A 22,642-nucleotide genomic window follows, 5' to 3' on the forward strand; every position below is an offset into this window, starting at 1 on the left:
TTCAAAGAATGCACTCTTAAAAATGAACTTCACCGCATAGCACGCTCCTAGCCAACCATAATATCGAATGATATCGTTATCTGCCCTGGTTTGTTGAAAACGGGAGGCGTACGCCTTTTCTGTGACAATTATGAACAGCATAAGTGTCACAAAAAAGGCGTACGCCTCCCGTTTTCAACAAACCAGGGCAGATAACGATATCATTCGATATTATGGTTGGCTAGGAGCGTGCTATGCAGTGAAGTTCATTTTTAAGAGTGTGGATGGAAGAAACTGTCAGAGTATTGGACCTGAGTTGCTCGAAAAGTGCAATTCAGTTCCAGTACGTGCAACAAGTATTGCATTAATCTACCAACAATCATGTGTAACCGTGAAAGGCATAGAAGGCTTTTCACCTTCTATGAGGTTGGGAACTCAGAGCCCTGTTGCTCGGCTCCCACCACATGGTGCCACTTTTGGGAGCCTGTGCCCGATGGTCTAAATCCGAGGTCAGAAGAAAATTCCATAGACGTGTGGTCAAAATAGGTCAGACAGTCCGATTACAAGAGAATCACTCTAGCTTTCGCCGGAGGACCACGATGGTATCCTTATAGGTGTCGGTGCGCCAGCGTCCGATAGATGTGCTCGGACGATGATCGAAATGGCGCGAATGGCATTTGCACGCCCCAGGTGGGTGCGGTATACTTGCGCACGTATACTCTGATTTGTTGAAAGCGGGAGGCGTACGCCTCCCGTTTTCAAGAAATCAGGTCAGATAACGATATCATACGAGATTATGGTTGGATACGAGCGTGCTATGCGGTGAAGTTCATTTTTAAGAGTGTAGGGTTAAGGCGTCCCGCTCGTTGGTGGTAGCCAAGGCTATGCCACGGTCCCTTGGCTATGCTGAAAACAGGGAGGTGGTGGGTTGGAATCCTACCCCCGCCTGTGCTGTCTGAGGTTTTCCCTGGGTTTTCCGAAGACTTCCCAGACGAATGTCAGCAGAGTTCCCCCCTGAAGTCGGCCCAGGGCGCCCCCAACTAACCCCCTGTCACCCACTCCTTCCTGCTGTCCTCTCTCCATCTGTCCACATCTGTACGCCGCCCATAGCCACAGTTGCTTCGCGGCGCTAACACGGAATAAAAAATAAATCGTCAGTAGGCTTGGGCTCGCCATTGTCGGCCTCACAGAGGTGGGCAACGTCACGACTAACGCTCTGGGAGTATGTGCGTCCTGGGCCGACTTCTAAGGGAACTGCTCCGAAGTATATGTCTGACAGCGTCTGAGGAAAACCCAGGTAAGTTTGAGACTAACTTCCATGGCTTTACATCGATCCATAGGAAATCTTCTGTTTGTAACACGGTATAGTTACGCTTGGACAGTGCAATCGCTAGGGTATTTTTTTTTTTTTAGTTACGCTTATTCCACTTTCATACAATGCAACTGTAATCTAAGTTACTTCAATGTGGCTGTAATTAGTTACATTTCAAAAGGACTAACTGCAACTGTAACTCATCAGTTCCTATTTTGTCAGGGGAATTGTAACATCGTTACTTTGTTTAGTAACTTACCCTATGACTGGGTATTTGTAACTAATTTACTTGCTTTCGTTTCGCGAATGACATCGTCAGCTCCCCAGATTCGTCGAAAACGGGAGGCGTACGCCACTTTGTGACACTTATACCGTAGCCACACGGCAAACTTAATGTATTAAACGGAGTGGCAGTTTCTTCACACTCCTAACCATCAACCATCGTTCTCTCTCCTGATTTGTTGAAAACTTGAGGCGCACGCCTTTTTGCAACAATTATGTAGGGCATAAACAGAAAAGACGTACGCCACCTGTTTTCAACAAATCAGGGGAGAGAAAGATGTCATTCGAGATGATGATTGTTAGGAGGATATGGATGGAGGAGGATGCAGTTACATTGACTGCCAGAAAAAGGCGGACGCCCCGCGCTTTTCCCAAATCACGTGTGATAACGTGCAATGCAGAGGCAGATCCAGCGCCCCCCGGTTTCGGGGGGCATAGTGGGGGTGAGAGGGAAATCCCATGTAACTGACGTTGTTTGTTCTTTTTTGGCGAGGGGGGGGGGGGGTGATCGAAGCCTAATGCTTTCGAACGGGAGCGTAACTACCAAAGGAAGGGTTCCCGGAGGGGTTTGAAGCCCCCCTCTGGCCACGCCACTGCTTTGAAAAATAACCGATGGGCGATTGATCTAAGACGCCCCTCCTGGATCCGCGTGCCACTCAGCACAGCATCCGTAGTGAATATTTGCGTCGTCCAGGTCAAAGTTCCTTTGTGTGACTTTCTTCCCGAATACTCTTTTCTTTTTTTTTTTTTTATGGTTACCTCACGCTTACCGACGCGCAGCAGCCGGCCCACAGCCATAGAATGCAGATGGGTAGATTGTTGTTTACACAGGTGGCGCGGAAGTCAAAATGGCGTCGGAAAGTGAACAGCTTGCCGAGGTCAGTGGAGAAATCGTATCAGATAGAAACGAAGCACCAACAGTCAACTACAACTGGAAAAACGTCACGTCGGAGTTCAAAGATGCAACGAAAGAGCTCAAGCTCGGCGAGCTGCTTCACGACGACATGTTCACCCTCTTTGAAGCCATGTCTGCCATCGAGATGATGGATCCGAAAATGGATGCTGGTATGATGTGCAACTTCGGCAATAAGAAAGTGCTCAATTTCGATCAAGCGCTGTCAGCCCGCGAACTGAAGGTGGCCGATCTGACGAACGAAGAAATAATCGGGATCATCGACTCAACCCTCGCCTGTCTAGTCACTTGGCTTGAAGGACACTCGCTCGTTCAAACCGTTTTCACCAATCTGTACCTTCACAAGCCGCACATGATCGAAGACAAAGTTATGAAAGCGTTCTCCATATGCACCCTGAAGGTGGTCGACATTGTGAAAAATTTTGTCAACCGCGCCGCCGTCTTCGAAGAGGAGGACTTTCAGCCGTTGCTCTACGGATACAAACTTGACTGCGACATCACCGACGTTCGCGCTACCGGCATGATGAAAGAGGTGGAGGAAGAACTGGCTCGGACCGTAAAGTACACCCGGACGAAACCCGGAGAACAAGCCGAAGCGAGTCAGCTAGTTCTGCATGAGGAAGCCGTTGCTGTTCACTCGAGAATAAAATTTTGTCGTCTGTTCTATCAAGCACTGATCATATTTCAGAAGAAAGGTTGTTCTGGTCTGGAAGAAGTCGAACGTCTCCTCCAACAGTGTCTCGAGATCATACCAATTATCCGTCGTACTATTTCGCTCGGTGCGCAGCCCGACCCCAAGGCCGAGGGGGCAAATCAAGCGGATTACCCGACGGTCATGGGCTTCGAACCCCTCGTCAACCAGAGGCTCCTTCCGCCCACTTTCCCTCGGTACACCAAGATAAGATCGCGAGCCGACATGACAGACTATCTCGAATCTCTGCTGGGAAGGTTACATCACATCTGCCGCATTGTGGAGTGCACCTCGTTTCATTCTGCCATAGACTTCTTAACCGAATTCAGCAAAACTTGGCCGTGCGTTCTGTCCAGATCGATCGTACAGATGTTGTACCTGCCGTCCCCGGGAAAGGTCCTCGGCTCCCTCACCATGGTGGACGTCCTGAAAGAATCCGTCCGCGCCTTCATCAAGCCACCCGTGCTGGCGCGAGGCACCACCCTCTCGAGCCACCAACAAGCCAAAGAGTTCGTGGACGCGTTTCTTGCACACTGCGTGCGACCGTTCACGTCTCTCATTCACATCTGCGGCCACAACCGGGCGCGCCAGCGCGACAAACTCACCCATCTCCTCGAAGAGCTCGCGGTCCTTCAGGACGAAGCCGACAGGCTGGACACTGTGCTGCACAGCATCTCGAGCAAGCTAGAGCCGACGCCGCAGTTTGCGTGCTTCACGACCTGGGTACTGCACCACGTCCTGAAGACCATGATCCAGTACCTCCTGTCCGGGTTCGAGCTGGAGCTGTACTCGACGCACGAGTACGGGTACATCTTCTGGTACCTGTACGAGTTCCTCTACGGGTGGATGATCTCGGCACTGTCTCGCGCCGACACGTTCCTGATGGAACAGGAGGCCCGAGCGGAACAGCTGAAAGGCGGGCGGAACATAAAGAAGAACAAGCGCAAGAAGAAGACGTGCCCGCACAGCCGAGAGATATTTATCAACCAGGCGCTGCAGAACCTGTGCGGAGGTTACTACAAGACAATCACAGGCTTCCTCCTCGACGGGAAGCTCCGGTGTCCGAGGCCCGACTTCGACAAGGAACAGGTGCGGTACGAGCACCGGTTTGCGCCGTTCAACAGTATTTTAACCCCTCCTCCCGTGCAGTACGCGCAGTACAAAGAAATGACGGACCCTTATAGGTACCAGCCGCCTCCGACCCCAGAGGACATGTACCTGGGGGCGTGTAAGTGCTTCCAGCACGTCCGCATCCTGTTGGAGAACGTGCCCGAGCTCAACGACGAGCTGACGTCGGTTGTGAAAGTGGCCAAGACCAACTTTGTCGTCGTCAAACTGCTTTTGAGTGGGCACAAGAAAAACTCGGCCAGCTATCCAGAGTTTGATTTTAGTCAGCACAAGAACTTCCCAATTATCCGAATCTAATCGGTGTTGCGGGCACGGGACACGTTGGGTTCAAGATGTAAAGTAGAACTGATGACGAATGTTGTGTAATAAATGCTGCACATAGTACGGTGGAAAGAAGGCATCTCAAACTGTCCGTACAAAATGGCTGCATTCTTTCCAACTTATAGGGACGATACAAGGTGTTATTTGATGCTGCGACGTGGAACGCGCCCCCTTGATACTACAGGTTTTCCCGGCGATTTTAATCCAAGTGCCAGCCAAATTAATCCGTGCCCCATAAAGTTTACATGGCACGTGGATTAATTTCGATGGCACTTGGATTAAAATCGGCGGGAAAACCTGTAGTCTTCTCGTCCGTCTTGTTTTATGACATTTCGGTGCATATATTAGCACACAATTCCCATTAGTTTGCGCTCAATAGTAGAGAATTAGTACTAGTAGGGACATAGTACTATAGGGTTTGTAATGCAACTAAACTGACTACCAATCGAGCTTGGAAGCTGTGCTACACAGCGGAGGGCGTATTATATTCTAAAAATTCAGAAAGAAAGTGCTACTGTATCCATAACTTTTCTTTTTAATTGTGAAAGTTTAAAAAATTCTTCTCAGAGAGCTTAACATTTGCAATGGCCTACAGACTGCTAGGCCTCATGCATATATATGAAGTGGTTGTTGTGATACTTATTTACTTTTTTTTTTTTAACCAGCATAACATGCAGTCTTATTGTACCAGCGTTAAAGCGACGGTTACATCTGGAAACCCATCCATGAAATGGACACAGCTTATGTTCAGCATCGGCTGACAATCTACTTGGCATTTTGTTCGGCAAGTGCTTACCGTAATTTCACGTATATTGGCCGCGGCTTATGCGATTTTTTTTTCTTCTCACGGGCGCTCTGCGTCTTATCTGACGACTATTTTCCCCTGGTATCTTCCCCATACGCCGGTTTTAACGAAAGGGCCGACAGTGCCTCTGGAACAGCACTGCCCTGCCAATGCAAGAACAATGCGTAACAGGGGCGCATCCAGATTCGAGTAGACTGACCTAGAGCGACCTTCCTGGTGCCTTCCCCAAGCAGCTATAACGAAAGTGGGTGACAGTGATTCGTGCCTTCTGGATGGCCAGTGACCCGTTGATCCACGAAAAACACGCAACAAGGGCACAATCCGACCTTGGTAGAACACTAGAACTGACCTCCATTGTTGTACACCATGACGACCCCGGAGTATGGACCACAGGATTTATGGCCTTCTCTGTGGTCTCCTTGGTCGCACAAATCAGTAGCGTCGTATTGCCCGTGGCTTATCCGCCCCAAAATTTTCAAAGCTTTCCTTAAAGTAGCACAGAAGTCATTTTTTAACACCCAGTTTTCTTCCTATAAAACTGTTAAGTAGGCCAGTAAGACGCACCATGCGAAGTAATTTACACCACAGAGTCATAATTATCGCAGAAATTGAATTTAAAATACGCCGCAAAAAGCGACCGTGCGCAACGGTGGTGAAGAGCAGTACCAGCCTGTGATCTGCCTGGAACCTCGCGTTGACGCTATAAAGAGAACGCTCGCTGATTGGCCTAGAGAAATGTCGTCTGCTACTCTGCTGTCTGCTATTTGGCTGTTCTGGGTTCTGATAAAGCCTTTCTCCTTGCTCGGTAATGCTTCGGCCGCTCCTTCTATCCCCAACTCTCCGGCAAAACTGGCAAAACAGGTTTACTGCGGCAAAGGGACAAGGCGCTGACCCCCATTGACTGGCAAACCAGAACGAGTTCTCCTTATACCGTCATCGGTGACGTGCCATCATACCTCCTCGTCCTCGTTATAGCTGGAGTGGCGAGTAAAGGGTGAATGCGTGGAACTATGTTTATGTGAGTTTTTTTCTGGGAAACAAATTGCACACATCAAAACCTTTCACGCTATTCGGTATAATGACACACACACTTTTACCAGATGTCTTAATCTGAAATATTTTTGGATGGCCCTCTGTACTCCTTTAAGACGGGTCCTGCGGCTTATACGTGTGAAATTATGGTAGATATTAAATTTTAAAAAAATTTAAAGATCAATGCTGCCTACGCGGCCGCGGAAGCTGACGTCACTCCCTCGGCGGAGGAGTGAGAGTGTGGCGCTGAGAGGAGGAATGGTGTCGTTCAGACACCCCCCGTAACTCCGAGACGCCCGCTCAGCCGCACCGTTCCATTTCCCAAGGCCAAACCCTCATTGGTTCTCACAGAGAGGGGAATTCCGGCATGCTTTTAACATCCGTCGTCTGCTCATGTCATGTATTCCGCAGAATACATGATCAATAACAGAATACATGATCAATAACAGTCAAACTACGCCACTACTTTGCGTGGGATTTTCGACACCGTGGTGTCGAAATCGACTGGAACTGACGTGAGCGTCCCATTAATGGGTACAGATACAACGGGTAGAGTCTGTCAAATGCGTCCCAGCATAGTGAATGCTCACGTACTACGTCTTGTACGTGTGAATGAGCGTATATATTGTGTCGAAATTATTGGAAAGGAGACAAGTAGGGGGCACAACACATGAACAAAATACGCAGGAAGATACTAGTACGTAACCCTGTGGTTAAGAAAAGCAATTAGAAAAAAAATGTACAAAGATAGATAGATATATATTAAATGGGTACAAACTACTGTCAGTACAGCAATAAACTCACAATCACTTTCTTCTTTTGAAACACAAAAGCCGAGGTGGTTCTATATACAAGCATAAAATGAACAAAACCAGCTAAGGAATTGTTGCATGCAAAATTGTGACTATGTCGATGCAAGTATGTATGAGCAATGATAAATGTATACCTCCGCATTAACTTCTCTGCTTTGGAGTTTGGAGTGTTTTTGGATGCCTTGTACACATGTGTAAAAGTGTACGTGATAACAACAACAACAACAGCTAACTTGCTCAGACAAAGACATTAATATTAGGCCAGTAAATATGTACACACTAGTACTAAATAGTACTAGAAAACTAAACTGTTACAACATTTGCAGCCATAAACCTCTTATAAAAGGCGGCACCAAGGCCAGGCACAGTTTTGAGTGCCTCAAATGTGTCGAGCTTCCCCCGAAGTGAGGTGTGGAGGCACAGGATCTGAAACAGTATCGGAGCGGTAACAGTTAAATTGCGGTCGCACTCAAACGCAAAATGGAGTCTCACCATGCAGGCCTACGACTCCACAGTGGAGTGACATTGTGTGGTTGTTACTGAGCAGTTCTCATTCGTATCCAACTTGGGCAACTTGCCGGATAAATATCGGGTTTCACCCCAAGGCGGCAAACTTCAATTCGGGGTGCAATTTCGGGGAACAATCGGGTTAAACGAATAAATATTCCGGCTCTATTCGTAAATCACTACCACAAGGAGAAGCTAAAAATCTGCAGTGTGTGTGTAGCTGGAAACAAGTGTGGGAGCTGAAAAATGCTTAAGATTTTTTTTTAGCAGTCAATTCGTCATCGACAAAAGTTTTGGCGCCTACCATTTGTTATATGGCAGAAAGGAATACCATACTTTGGTTGACCCTGAACTGTACTGGAAACTAGGGGCGTGTGCGAATCCGAACATTTCAAGTCGAATCGAATCGAATGGGGGAAAAAATTCCGAATACCGAATCGAATATTTGTGCAAAATTTACAATATGTTACTTTCTCACTAAAAGTTTCCATTTTGTAGCCCATGGCTTTAGTGCAATATTTCTGACATTAACTGTCCAAGAGAGACACGCAATTCTTCTGTTTAAAGCCCCTACCCTTTAATTTTACATGAGAGTGCTTCCTGCTTTCCAGGTGAGCCTACACTTACTGGAGTGGTTACCTTCATTTTAAAATTTGATGTCAGGCAGTAGCATGTTACACGGATGAGGCTGTAATTGCTTCAGACAACCACAGGCCATTTGTGAAACAAACGAATTGGCATCCTGCCTCAGCTTTGCCCATGAACACCCTTTAGTTTCTTTGCACTCACCCTAGGAAGTTGCACTACTGAAATTTTAGACGCAAAGGACATCTTTAAGACACCCTTCTTGTGCGTGGGCTGTAATCATTATTCGAGAGTTCTAACTTTTTAAAGGCAACCTCACAGACATCAAATCAAAGTCCCTCGTCGGCACCGCTAAAGTGCATGTGAGAGGGGCGCCACCCCTTCCACAGACGATATCTACAAAACTAACTTTGGATAACGTTATCTCAAACAAAACACCGTCCCGCCTGTGTTGGTCCTGCGAAAAGGCCAATTTCGTAAGGCGGGCTTCACCTCATGCACGGAAGCATCAGGTGAAGCCCACCTTCGATTTGTGTCGTTCATAATCGTGGAATAGTCGAATATTCGAACATTCGAATATTGGATATTCGATTCGCGAATCGAATAGTTCGAGCGTTCGATATTCGATTCGAATTCGGGAACTCGAATATTTGCACACCCCTACAACAGAAAATTTAAAATTGAATGCTAATTGCATAACCAATTATGTAGCTCATCTTTGCATCATCTTCACTGAGGGTAGAACCTTCAAAACCCCATAAACGAACTTGCCAAAACGCAAATTCAGACACGAATACAGGCAATGAAGTACGCTAAGCATTGTGCATTCAGAACAGCTGCTCAGCATCTCGTCTTCATCTGAAACCCAATCTTGGCTGACTTTACCCAGTTTTACCGCTCCTCAAAAACGCATTGATTAATGATTAATGAACAACCGATTAATCCTGCAGGCCTAATCCTCACCTTTGCTGTTTTGACACCAACACATGACAAGGCACACAGCTTTTTTTCTGACCCAGAATTGAGGAGTGCCAAGACATCCTTGTTGTGATTTCGTTGTGCCTGTTCCGCACTCACAGGCTGTATAACGGGTTTGCTGGTAGCTGGCCCTACAAAATGCATTTGAAAATCTTTACAGGCATCTACAATCAGGTTTCCTTCTTACAATCTTAAGGCATAAACAAGATGCTTGTCGTTTGGGAGTGTGCTGATAGCGGAGGTGTAAAAATAGTGTCAGAATTTTTAGTGATGGTACCCTAAGCAGGATATCGAGAAGCGTTGATCAAAACAGCATGCAAGCATGTTATTCACAAGAAATATATTTGATAGTTTAACAACATATACTGATATCTTAAAAAAAAAAAATCCGTCAATATTGAACAATATTTCATTAAATACTGAACATTTTAAAATGGTGATATCAGTATTCTTCCATCCGTGCTTGATGTAGTGAGTTCTTAAGAAACGTCCGGCAGCCTGCATGCACACAATAGCAGCAATGTCACTGAGATTTGCAACCGGGCTGACTACTGGCAGTAGCGACAGCGTTTGCTCGTACTTTATCGCAGAACAAGCTTCACTGAGAAATTTCGTCAAACTCCCCGAGCCCCTAGAAGGAATTTGGAACGGGTATATAAATCCCGCTGTGGAAGCAACAGTACGTACCCCCCCTGCTTCCAAGTCGTACTGTCGTATGTGTAGAGCCTGAAGTTTTCGGGAAATATTTTATTTATTATTTTTTTTAATAAACCCGAATAATTTTTTTATTTATTCGGGTTAAAATCAGGTAAATAAACGTGTGCACTAAATTCATGCGAATTCGGGTGAAACAACTTCCATTACGCTAAAATCGGGGAGAAATCATGCTCAGTTATTCAAACTAACTGTAGCGGTTTGGTACAAACGGTGATGTTACTGAATTTTTCTGCCAAACATGTAAGTTGGTGCATTCCTACAGACATCCCAGTGAGGGCAATTTGCCGGGTAAAAATCGGGTTTCACTCTAAAGAGGCAACCTTCAATTCAGGGTGCAAATTCAGGGAAGAATCGGGTAAAACCCTAAAACTTCAGGCTCTACGAATGTGTGTGTGTCCTTCCAAGTCCTTCTGATTGCTTTTTTTTCTCTGAGACATTTTTTTTCTCTACTGTCGCGACTCTAGTAAGATTTTCTCTCGACCTTGATATGTTGTAATTGCTCACTTACCACTATTTCAGGGCACCGTGAAAATACCAATAAATAAATATATATATATATATAAAAAAAAAAGAAACGGTGCCACATTCAAACTTACTGCATCCAAAGCATGCCACGCTTTTTCGTCCCCTCTTGGCTGGCAGAGGCTCCGGGCTGTCGTCCCGCTCGACGCGCCTCACAAACATGGTGGTGCGACGACGCGTCCTGTGAGCAACGGCGGACACGGGAAGGTTTGTGACGTCGTCCATGGGTTTCTTTGCTCGCGGAGTCCTTGCAGTGGCAAGTATTGGGGAAGCCAAACTGTCCTGCACTACTGTTTGCTCTAGAAGAGGAGGAAGAACACACGGAAAACTTTCGTTTTACTGGGTCCAAACTGAGGTGCTACAGACACCGCAAAAAACAAATGATTAACTTAAAGGTGGAACTAACATGTAAAAATTACTCTGTGCGGAGCGAAAGATGCTGTTGCCTTGACACCAACATAAAAGGAACGCGATTCTTCCGTTGTGTTGTTTGCGATTTATTTATTTATTTATTTCACAAATACTGCTGACTCATCCTGGAGTACTGCATCCGTGCTTGAGTCTATCATTCATAAGTCTATCATTATGTATCAAAAGCACCCCCCCACACACACACACGATGTGAAAGCCTCGCATGTGAAAATTACACGAGCACTTATGTGTACCTGAAAAGTTCCTTTTCGCAGACTTGATGGCGTCCAACACTGTCATCTGATGAGGTGTCAGCTTCACATCATTCGGCGTGGCTTCCATTACTGTTTGGTCCCTCGACAGCGCAGCAAATTTTTCCAGGCGACTTACGACATCCTTTAACATGGTCTTCTCGAGGCGGCTGCACATTCTTTCTATGAGTGGCCTGCAAGGCATACGGTTTATTTATTTAGAATATGTCAAGGGCACGTACAGAAGACATCACGGAGGTTTCACAGAAATAAATCCATACAGCAGGTAATGAAAAACTATAAGAATGTAATGAAAAACACCTCCTCAACGGTGCAATGTTCTTGGCTTAAAAAATGTGCATCTTATAAGCGAACAAATACGGTACTCTGTTCCGAACAAAACCTTCCCATGCTGTTCATCTATGATACTCTAAAGAGTAATTCCATTTCGGGTTTTCGGGATCGCATAAATCTGTATGAAACTGTTCCTTTAATGCAACCACGCATGTTCGGTTACAGAATAACAACCAGCTTTCATTTCTCTAACATCCATCCGTTTGCGTCTCGGAGAAGGTTGCGGAAGAGCTCCGTAGCTGTAACTCACGTGATAGGAATGGTCTGCTGAGCGAGAGTTGTATGCGGAGTGGCGGAACTTGGAGTAATAGGGCTCCGGTGAGGAAAGGAGTGGATCGTGCAGTCCTCCTCCGTGGGTTCGAGCAATGTACTTTGCAGGTGACATTCGGCATTGGGCTTGTTCATCGTTGGGTGCAGCGGTGTCTTGAAGGCTTGCTGCTGCCCAGAATGACGCCAGAACGCCGGAGTTGGAGGAATGTTTTCCAGCGCACGGTGGTACGCGTTTTCTGCGGGTATTTTATGTAGGCAGTGAACATAGAGCTTGTTATATGTTTTTATGCTGGGGACAGAGCTAGGAAAACCGTAACGTACAACATCAATTCAAGCGCCTAGTAACAACAAACAACTTCATTTTAATGATGGCGATCCACACACTCTGCATGTGCAACTACAGGTTTTCCCGGCGATTTTAATCCGAGTGCCAGCTAAATTAATCCATGCCCCATAAAGTTTGCATGGCACGTGGATTAATTTAGCTGACACTTGCATTAAAATCGCCGGGAAAACCTGTAGTTACGTTTGAACCGAAGCTAATAGATACATACAGCCTGAGGTTTTCGGGAAATATTTTTTTCTAAATTCGGGGGGTAAAAATCGGGTAAATAAACATGTACACTAAATGCATGCGAATTAGGGTGAAAAAAACTTTGAGTACACAAAATTTGGGGAGAAATCAGGCTCAGTTACTCAAAGTAACTGTAGCGGTTTGGTACTAACGGTGATGTAACTGCATTTGCTGCCAAACGAGTAAGTTATTGCATTCCTACAGACATCCCAGTGAAGGCAAATTTGCCGGGTAAAAATCGGGTTTCACCCTAAAACGTCAACTTTCGATTCGGGGTGCAAATTTGGGGAACAATCGGGTAAAACCCTAAACTTCAGGCTCTATAGATACATAGCCAAACTGAATGGATTACGAAGCCAACAGTTGTACAATTGGACCGGACACACATGCACCCTGTGTACTGATAGTACAAACTTGTGTACAGCGTGTATACGTGAGACATTCATACTGATTGGAATGTAAAGTAGCGCTCACTTTGTTTCATACACACTCTTGCACCGTTTCCGGCCTCATGTGTGCAGCTTCGCAGCTATTCGAATATATATTGCGTGTGGAAGAAACATTGATCTGATTAGAAATGTAAATACAGAATTCCGTATTCGATCCGAAAATAGGATCGCATACCGAATTATTCGCGTCAGTATTAGGAAATTTTGAATATTTGCACGGGCCTGATTTACACACACAGTAAATCACGACAAGAGATAAGAAACAGTACAGGTGTACTACCTTTGTTGCTCCTGTTAATGACAGGCTTCGTCTTTATCTGCCTGGCACGGTCAGCAAAACGCAAAGTGTTCACAGTCTCGACGACGTTGCTGAGTGCGGGACTTATGCAGGCAATCATCACTGTGAAGTTCTGGCCATTCAGGGTATCTGAAAGAAAGCGAGACTCAATGGTTCGTTCCAAATCCAAATCCAACGTGCCTGCACTTGACGTCTCGACATGCCTTTTTTCCCCTTTGTTTTATGTTTGAAATCGATGTTATACACGTAGATTCTGAAGTTTTCAATAAATTTTTTTTCTTCTAAATTTGAGAAGTAAAAAATGGGGAAAATAAACATGTGCTCTAAATTCATGCGAATTTGGGTGGAAAAACTTTCAGTATGTTAAATTCAGGGAGAAATCGGGCTCAGCTACTCGAGCTAACTGTACGGCTTGATACAAACCGTGATGTAAGGGTTGATTCATACGATAAAACTTTAGTTGCGCGCAACCAGGTGGCGCCACTAAGTTGCAACGTGTGAACGTCGAAGCTCTGGTTGCACAACCCGGGTCGCAGGAGTTGCAGAGCCGATCGCTTCACGAGCGATTTCTCCTGCAACTCTAGCTGCAACCTGTCAATCACGGGGCTCCGCCTTGCAAGTGCAACCAATCAGGAAGACTTTGATGTGTCAGTTATTGCAGCTGCGGTACGCGAGATGACGAAATTATCGCTGACCGGCGGAAATTATGCAATATTATCAAAATCTCAACGGACTGAAGTAGTAACGAGCGGAAGTCACAGTACGGTTGGACGAAAATGATGATGACAATGTCTTTTTGCACCATCTGGCGAGCTCCGTGACTACTACAGCATTCCGAGTTGCAGCAAAAAGTTGTATCGTGTGAATCGACCTTAACTGTATTTGCTGCCAAACAAGTTAGTGTGCGTCCCTACAGACGCTTCAGTAAGGGCAATTGGCTGAGTAAAAATCGGGTTTCACCCTAAGAAAGGGGCACCCATCCGTGCTGTGCATACAGCATTTTGCCCTGACAGAAGGAAAGGAAGGGCAAAATCGGTGTCACATATTCTCTTCCATGCAGCATTAGGTTTCTTTTTTTTTCTTATAAGTACTGTATACATATTTTCTTTCGGGATATGTTACATCAAATTTACTTGCGAAAAATATACAGGTATCATAAGAGAGAACAGAGAATGATAGAAGGAAAGAAAGAAAGGAAAAGCCTCACCTTTGAGGAGCCGCGTCAGTGTAGAACCACGATAGGAAATGTATGGGGTTTTCCCGTTGTCAGAGCGAAGGCTATTTATAACGTTGCCAAGGGCAAGCAGTCCGAGGTTGATGTTTACTCCTGCAACACCACAGATAAAAATTGCTTGGTAAAACAAAAGCATTCCGTATAGCATATATATATATATACATGTATATATAAAAAAGGTAGTTGCTTGACCTTCTTTTCGTCGGTCGCCGATGCTGTGGGTTTTTTTCACAGTTTCCGATCCAGCCAGGTCGACCAGCTGGAGCTTAGATGTCAGCATGGTCCTACAAAATCCAAAACTAAAATTAAGTTTTCATCTCGCACCTATGTTTACAATGTAATAATCATTGTCAGATTACAAAATATACATGCTAACTAAATGAGCCAGTTTTAAAATGTCTAGTCCAAACAGAGAGACAACACATCTACAGCGTCATTTTAAGGGAGCAGTGAAAGACCCTTCCACAGGTTTTTCATTTTTTCACTGCATTGGGTTGCATGAGAAAAGAAGAGTGTTTTTACAAAAAGACAATGTTCGTAGCTTGCCTATGGTGCACAAGAAAGGGCCCTGATCTGGATTAGTTCCCACTGAATTTTGGAACAAAAATTCGAGGGTTTTTCGAGGACTTTTAAGGTTCAGACATCATTTTGTCTGGGATGTACAACACAGTTGATGACCAGGGCTTCAATATTTTGCAGAAATATTTATAATAGAGCTATGCAAATAGCAAAATTTCCATTGCGAATCAAATCCAAATAATTTATTCAGAGGCCGAATCAAATTCGAATAGGCAGAAAAGGCCCAATTTGCACAATTTAGAATACCTCATGGTGGAATATTTTGTGGTGTTGTGCTCAGTAGATGATTTTCTGCTCCAAACATGTGAGACTTTTCACCCAGCATAAGATATCGTGAGAGAAGGGCCCTCTGTGTTGTGTATGGTAGACTGCATTAGTGGGCTGAACTGCACTGAGAGTTAGTCAACATGATCTGTGCAGTCTGCTTTGTGCACATCTCCTCATTTCTTTGCTTACAACGTGAATGTCATGTACTAGAAAACTTTAGACTACTTTTTAGAAACTGCACATACTTCCATCTGTTACTGAACATAACTCTTGAAGTTGAGACCACATTTAGTGGAACCTGCAATGCCCAGAGTACAGTGTTGACCATGAGCGCACGAAATTCGTAGACTTTAGTAACAGAATATTGTAAAAAAAAGTGTAAAGCGAGCTTCACCTAACGCTCGAGTGCAATGAGGTGAAGCCAACTAGCGGAATGGAGCTGCGCACCAAAGGAACAATGGCGGTAACGTGAAGTGGGCTTCACCTAACTCGTTATTGTAATGAGGCGAAGCCGACTTGCCGAATGGCGACAGCACAGCGATACCTCGCTCCAGTACTATTCGAAAGTTTTGAATGCTGAAAATATGTTGCGAATATAGCATCAGATATTCGTTCCGTATTCGAACTACTTTAAAGCATTAACAGTGGCTGGTATTCAATGGAAGTTCTACTGAAGCGTTTCCGTACCCTTCCGCAAGACACTGAAGGTGCACAGTAAAGATCGCGTGGGATCGGCTGGAAGTGCTGTTCAGCAGAGTTGCGCCCGTGCTCCGTGTCCGACAGCCCCGCTCCAGACAGGCTAAGGCAGAATCGATGCTCTCGACTGTTACAAGCTCCAGCCCTGGAAGCTATATGCATATAACATTAGGAGGGTGAAAGAATACATTTCTGAACAAAGAACGTATTAAAATAAGAACACTTACAAAGTTTGCAAACATCAATGGAACATGGAGCTTGGAACTGTTTCTTTTTTTTTTGTGTGTGTGTGGGTTCAGCTTCGCCACAGCGCAATGTTCTGAACCAGTTCATAAATGTGAACGTTCAGTCGTATGTAATGTTTGAATAACAATTCCATTTTTGAACTATGGATGAGTAGTGTGATCCAAAAACTTCTTCCTTAACACTGCATGAGAAGGCACTTTGTGAAGGCCGCAAAAATACTCCAAAAGCCGGGAGACGATGTAACTGGACAAAAAAGTAGAGAATTCCGACTTAACATCTGACGTTACATTACATTACACTGACATTACATTTATTATGTACATTATATTACATTACAATGACGTAACATTTGACTTAATATTTGAAGGCGTATCTGCTCTCCCCCCACTGCAACTGTCTCTGGAGGAAAACTCCCTGTGTGGCACGAAGCACATTTTTTAATTAACATTATTATAAAAGCGGCACGCTCTGGAGACGAGCATGGCTTTGCGTACCGAATACACAGACGACAACATATTAAAAACAGTGTGCTAAACGAGAGCAGTTAGAAGTCGTTTCTCCGCCCCTTTAGATACAGGAAAATTTATGTTAAACTATGTAGTCGCAACTACATTCCCACAACTACAGGGTTTCCCGGCGATTTTAATCCAAGTGCCAGCTAAATTAATCCGTGCCCCATAAAGTTTGCCTGGCACATGGATTAATTTCGATGGCGCTTGGATTAAAATCGGCGGGAAAACCTGTAGTGTCACGTGCAAGAAAGCCTTGAGCTTGAGGACGCGTAAAATACAAACACACAATCTCTTCACGTGTGCTCTTCTTTTGCGCGTCCTTGAGCTCAAGGTTTTCTTGCACTATATAGTTTACATTTGTGTAGTTAACTATAGCCCACGACTTACTAGGTTATAACGACCATGTCATAGGTACTCCTTTCCAGCTAACGGTGGCGCCACTCATCGGCCCGGCTATTTCTTCCTCAATTTCTGCAATACTTTGTACTTCAGCTTACCTTAATAGTTTTGTACAAACGGTGCATGTCCTACGGGAGATGCTTCATTCTAAAGTTGATTATCATCATCATTCTACATGTTTTCATACAAGCTGTTGCTGTCGTCTGCTACGGTAGCCGTACGTCCGCTTCTGCGCGTTCAAAATTCAAATTTCCATCGTCCAATCACGATGCAGATCTCGCGAGCCGATGAGTAGCGCCCCCTAGCAGACCGTGCAGACGTTATAATCTAGTAGGGCGTGCTACTGCCTATCGCTTGCTCACCACAACTTTTCCCGTGTCGCGAATGACCAGGGGCTCTCTGTTCTTTGTCGTCAGGAGATCGTAGGCACACTCGTTGTAGATTTCCAGGAAGGACACCTGCACCGTCCACTCTCCGTTCTCTGCGTTTTGAACGCACCGAAAAATGTCGTCCAGAACTCTCGGCAGGATACCGCAATCCTGTTCCGCTATGGACTGATGTCCGTACTCGGTTCCCATGGTATAGGTCTTTCCCGAGCCGGTCTGCCCGTACACCATGACCGAGCAATTGTAACCTGCAAATAAATGCGGACGTCGATAAAATGAAGCCGCCGTTCCGCCTGAAATGAGATACGTTACTGTACTGTGGGTGGAGTACTTCACAGTGCTCTGCCTAGTACCTTGTGCTTCACTTTAAGTACATTTGCAATGTGATACTCTGTACTGCATTTAATGTACCAATGATGAATGGTACTTTACTTTAAGTATAATTATGAGATACTTTGCCCGTCACTGATCCGGAATATCGGTACAGATCTAGCAGTCCTGTCAGGAATTATATTTTATGAAAAAAAGGAAAAGATAGTAGAAGTTGCGCAAGATCGGTAGACCTAGTGGTAAGTCGGTACCTTACGGACAGAGCCATTTCGGGGGGAGGGGCGTAGAGGAGCTGCCACCCCCGCCAGAGAGGGTGCCGAACGGCAGGCCCTGGCTGGGAGACTTGTTGGAAAGCACAAAGCAGAAATGAAGAGAATTTGAATTTACGACCTCGGCAGTGCAAACACGAGCGTTTTGTTTTCTTTGCTTACAGAGCTTCTTACGGCAGTGAGCGGCGCTTCACGTTTACCCTCCCCCAGGCGCAAACTCGCCCCGCAACGGCTCTGCCTGCAGAAATACTGATTAGCGGAAACCCCTAGCAACCGATGGTCCATAGAACATAGGCAGATGCTGTTGTCTAACTGATTAAAAGATAACTCGATCAATACAAATGTAGTGGCAGTACTACAGGTGTGCTTGGTTGGAACTAAATGGCATATTGGGATTATATGGGACAAGAGTGGTCAGCTTAGAAAAACCTGGCTTTGTCGCAGTCTTTTTGTTCTGATGGGATGCCACGTTCAATGCGCAACACCTGCAGTAACGCTTTTAGAAAAATCTTCCACTGGGCATATATACAGTCATAAAGCATACATACGTAAAGCTGCATACAGACATAAAGTAATTTGCCCCCTCTCTGCTCACCAGATATGACTTTTGAGACCAGGTCCTTCACGCAAGTAGCATAGAGTTCGTTTTGGCTCGCAGTGTTGTTGAAGGCGTAGTCGAATGTGAAGCCCTTTTCTGCAGCTACTACGACTTGGGCTTTGTCAGGTATAACTTCGACGCAGCACTCTAACTGCTCTTCCATCTCTTTCGGGAGGGGTGGACGGGCCCGTATACCCACCTTTACAGGGATGTCGCTCATCCTTACGTCTGAAAAGGATGCAACAGTTTTGCGTCTGCAGTCATGTCCTAAAAGCTTCCGTGTAAAATTATACATTTCAGACATTTTCACGACATGCAGAAGAAATGGTCACTCATTTTTGTCTTTCTCGTTCAAATTATACTACTGGTAACGTGCTAACGCATTTCTAGTTTGCCAATTCTTCAAAAGTTGCACATGATATGGTGTATAAGAACACGAGAACGCCGCAGAATATTTTCCACGGATGTTCTCTTTGCTTGAAAGCTGCGTAAGAGACACGTAATAGCGTTCAGAATTTGTAACATGAAACCACACCAAACAAACATTTTACACTAACCTTGAAAGTACAGTTTTTTCAAAAGAACTTTAAGAAGCACCGCGGCACAGCTCCGTACAGCTCGCCCCGGTTTCAAAACATTGCCGTTTTTCTAGGACAGCCAATCATACATGTGCAAAGCTGGCAAAGCCAAACAAAGCCAACACCAGACAACGCAGTGGCCACAGATTGGCTTGACGGCTCTGCTCACTTATAGGATTGCTAGCCGTAGCCAGAAATGCGCAATGGCGGCTTTCTGAGAGCAAAAGTGGACTTCAGTTATAGCGTTCATAGCTTCAACTTTTCTTTCTGTGTAAACAAGAGCACTGGGTTGACTGTGAGACAGCAGGCTTTTCGTCGCTTCGTCTGTGATGGTCCCAATTGCTAGATACACAATTGCTGAGCTTTGTGTGATTCTTTAGAGCGGGTAGCTATGGCTTCCCTCGTAGCCGATTACGGATCATCGGAGTCAGATTCAGCGGAGTCTGACGCGGAATCTGTGCAAGACAACAGGGGGTACGTTTGCAGTTGCCTTGCATTATTTACGGTCCGTTTCGGGGACGACCTTTTTGTAAAGGGCTTAACAACCACGTAAACCGATGCACATGTGCAATCAACGGCGTCATGTTCCGCAGGAGGCATTGGCCGGGGAAATCGCGGGCGAGCGCATTGGGGGGGTCACGTGTTTCAGAGAACCAATAGGAATCATCAAGTATCACGGCTCAGGGAACGCAGAGTGTTAAAGGGCCCGTGCTTCATTTACCGCGCTACGCAGAAAATTCCTTATTTATAGCACTCTGTCATGCAGTACAATGCGGCCAAACAGACTGTTGCTACTTTTACAACACAATTTAACTGTGACAGTTATAATACTTTGCTACTCATTTATCTGGCATGCAGTGGTATTGTGGAGGTAAACACCAATATCCTCAAATTCTTTTGCCACTTCTATCATTTTTGTCTCTCTGTCCAAGTGGTTATTCTGAAGGCCTCTTTATGGTTTCTCTTGCATGCCATGTATTGTAGAGCAGCAGAAGATTGGATAATAATAACCACAGGGTAAAGTAACATTTCCTCGAGATTGGTGGAAAAGAGAAAAGGCAAATTCAACGATGAAGGATGAAAGTCACTGAAAAAGTTAGCCAGCTGTAGGGATCGATGTATTTGTCCCTTCTACGTTGTTCCAGCCTCAGAACATCAGTTTCTCTCTTCTCTCTTTCTCGCTAAAAGGCAAATTCGTTTGGTTGGCGTCACCGTTCCGCAAGTCGGCTTCACCTCCGTGTCAAAAATTAGTTTTGCAGGGGCGAGGCAAACTGCCAAAGCCGCACTAAACTAACATAAAATATAATTAACTAACAAAAACTAGTGATTGTCAAAATGGGTTTTAAAGAGGCAAGGCAAACTGCCAAAGCTGTGCTAAACTAACCTATGCTATCATTAAACTAACCTAAAATATAATACAGAATCAACCAAAGTCAAATATCACTTAAACTAACCTAAATTTCATAAACTACCTGAAACTAGTGATATTTTAGGATAGTTTAGTGTGGCTTTGGCAGTTTGCCTCGATTCCTCAAAAGTTTTGAAGAATTGAGGCAAACTGTCGAAATGGGTTTTGAGTCAAAACCTATTTCGACAGTGAGGTGAAGCCGACATACAGAATGGTGACACCAACCAAAGGAATGCCCAAGACTCGTATGAGTGTGCTTAGTGTTCCTGCTCATGTCTCTCTTTTCCTCCAGTCTCAAGGAAATATTAACACATTCGCATCTACACCAGCTAGCTTGCATCTTATACGCGTGCCGCACGGGCAGAAAAAATAACATTAGCCTGTAATGTCCAGACGGGTCTTGAATGCCATTTCTTACAATAATCATGCTACACATCGGATTGGAATGACAGTGAACGCGATGATGTCGATGTGGGTCTCCAAGTAGCCACGTAAGAGATTGGGTACTTCAACAGCGTAAACGAGTTCAAAGAGATTAAAAATACCTATAATATTGCACAAAATGAGAAAATTTGCTTTATTTTGTAATCGATGGTCTGTACTATGTCAGAAAGCTGTTGTCATCTTACCTGTCAGGTGGCTGTCTACACCAAAAGCAAATATGCAACAAAAAAGGAAAAGAAAAGAAAAAAACAATCGTTAACAACGCCAAGACATTTTGCAAAAAATAATGCTCGTTTTCGTGTAATTTATAAAATAAGTGTGTAGTACAGAGTGGCATTATGGATGTTTTAAACTGCTCTTGTGTTCAGACAATGGGAGCGAGGGTACGTATTTCCTGCGATAATGAGTTGTCGCAATCTCGTTATGTCATTAAAAATGTCATTCGGACAAACGCCATTAAATATCTCCGTATAGCACAGCACGAACGACAGTAAGCCTTAACTCATTATACGCACTTAATGTCATTTTTCGTGCCAGTGTGGCAGGGGCATTACATTTATGTCCCGTTGTAACCGTGTGTGTTCACCAATTTCAACAGGGACAGCGATGACAATACTGAGCCCACGGGCACGGCGGAAAGGGCGAGGCTCCCCGGCCCCTTCGACCAGCCCGGGGAAGACGCCTCCAGCAGCTCTGTGTTCAGAAACCCCTTCAGGGAAGAAGAAAACGTACAGTCGGCCATTTTCGAGCGGCACGTCAAGATGACTGTTCCCGTGAGCCAGCAGACGCAGGTTGAGGGGAAGAAGATCTGCTGGAACTATCGCAAGGGCCGCTGCAGGTTTGGCCACAACTGCAAGTATTTTCACGACAGCGACGTCCCCACGCAGCTCGTTCCTCCCGCCGACACGGTAACCGTAGTTGCAGACACGTTGGACGCCGACGCCTGCTCTCAGTCCCAGCCCGCTAAACCAAAGAACAAACGACCAGGCCTCTCTGACGGCGTGCAGCTCTCCAAGAAGGCCATGAAATTTTACCACAGGACAAAGACGTAACTTCTTTGCCCAGGAAGTGAAGAAAAAAAAAAAACCCTGTTCAAATACTGCGTTAAAAAAGTGGACAGAAATTTTTATACTGCGCTCCATTGTAGTGGGGGATCTCATGATGTAACTTTTTTTTTTCCTGGCAAAATGTTGTACAGGTTATTCAGCAGATAGTACACGTCACATTTGCACATTTTTCCTTCAACGGAATTTTCATGGTTCGAACTCAGTTTTGAAGAGAAAAAAATAAATAAATAAATAAACGAAATGGAAGGAGGCTTTCAAGTATCCATGAAGAAATAATAAGCCTGAGCTGGCACAATTCATACACATTAATATAAGCTGGCACAATTCATAACTGCTGGCTTTAGACAATGCGTGAACTTTCAACCCAAATAATGTGTAGTGCCATTATGCATTGCTCGGCCAAAATACTTTTGGCCATTACTTATTGCATCTACAGAA

The 22,642-nt window shown here is 45.0% G+C and overlaps 3 protein-coding genes across 5 annotated transcripts; 2 read left to right on the top strand and 1 right to left on the bottom strand.

Annotated features, from left to right (window-relative positions):
* The first annotated feature begins 2,398 nt into the window (after positions 1-2,398).
* Positions 2,399-4,748, top strand: LOC135370526 (N-alpha-acetyltransferase 35, NatC auxiliary subunit-like). Its single transcript, XM_064604307.1, has one exon. It carries the CDS (start codon positions 2,422-2,424, stop codon positions 4,600-4,602), a length of 2,181 nt encoding a protein of 726 aa, XP_064460377.1. The 5' UTR covers positions 2,399-2,421; the 3' UTR covers positions 4,603-4,748.
* A 2,455-nt stretch (positions 4,749-7,203) lies between these two features.
* Positions 7,204-19,436, bottom strand: LOC135370536 (chromosome-associated kinesin KIF4-like). 3 transcript variants are annotated; one of them, XM_064604315.1, is made up of 12 exons: positions 19,265-19,436; positions 18,705-18,935; positions 17,487-17,758; positions 15,959-16,119; positions 14,618-14,709; positions 14,399-14,518; positions 13,174-13,320; positions 11,851-12,106; positions 11,250-11,440; positions 10,659-10,883; positions 9,331-9,476; positions 7,204-7,701 (listed from the first exon to the last, which is right to left on the bottom strand). In XM_064604315.1, the coding sequence occupies exons 2-12, from the start codon at positions 18,925-18,927 to the stop codon at positions 7,579-7,581; spliced, it is 1,956 nt and encodes a 651-aa protein (XP_064460385.1). In that variant the 5' UTR covers positions 18,928-18,935; positions 19,265-19,436; the 3' UTR covers positions 7,204-7,578. The 3 variants fall into 3 exon arrangements, with proteins under 3 accessions (XP_064460385.1, XP_064460386.1, XP_064460384.1); XM_064604316.1 differs by lacking the exon at positions 19,265-19,436 and adding an exon at positions 19,001-19,147; XM_064604314.1 differs by lacking the exon at positions 19,265-19,436 and having other exon boundaries at positions 18,705-19,146.
* A 23-nt stretch (positions 19,437-19,459) lies between these two features.
* On the top strand, positions 19,460-22,205 carry LOC135370537 (uncharacterized). Its single transcript, XM_064604317.1, has 2 exons — positions 19,460-19,759; positions 21,736-22,205. The coding sequence occupies exons 1-2, from the start codon at positions 19,677-19,679 to the stop codon at positions 22,187-22,189; spliced, it is 537 nt and encodes a 178-aa protein (XP_064460387.1). The 5' UTR covers positions 19,460-19,676; the 3' UTR covers positions 22,190-22,205.
* The last annotated feature ends 437 nt before the right edge of the window (positions 22,206-22,642 follow it).

This window comes from Ornithodoros turicata, chromosome 10 (genome assembly GCF_037126465.1).
Source record: "Ornithodoros turicata isolate Travis chromosome 10, ASM3712646v1, whole genome shotgun sequence".
NCBI classification, from domain to species: domain Eukaryota; kingdom Metazoa; phylum Arthropoda; class Arachnida; order Ixodida; family Argasidae; genus Ornithodoros; species Ornithodoros turicata.

Bases quoted from the DNA above. Each gene is read 5' to 3' on its own strand.
- LOC135370526 (XM_064604307.1), top strand. From the start codon at position 2,422: ATGGCGTCGGAAAGTGAACAGCTTGCCGAGGTCAGTGGAGAAATCGTA.
- LOC135370536 (XM_064604314.1), bottom strand. From the start codon at position 19,011: ATGTCTGAAATGTATAATTTTACACGGAAGCTTTTAGGACATGACTGC. The intron at 12,107-13,173 runs GTAGTACACCTG...AAATACCCGCAG, and splicing joins CATTAACAGGAGCAACAAAG to AAAACGCGTACCACCGTGCG. The intron at 10,884-11,249 runs GTACACATAAGT...CTCCTCTTCTAG, and splicing joins TGCGAAAAGGAACTTTTCAG to AGCAAACAGTAGTGCAGGAC.
- LOC135370537 (XM_064604317.1), top strand. From the start codon at position 19,677: ATGGCTTCCCTCGTAGCCGATTACGGATCATCGGAGTCAGATTCAGCG. The intron at 19,760-21,735 runs GTACGTTTGCAG...CAATTTCAACAG, and splicing joins TCTGTGCAAGACAACAGGGG to GGACAGCGATGACAATACTG.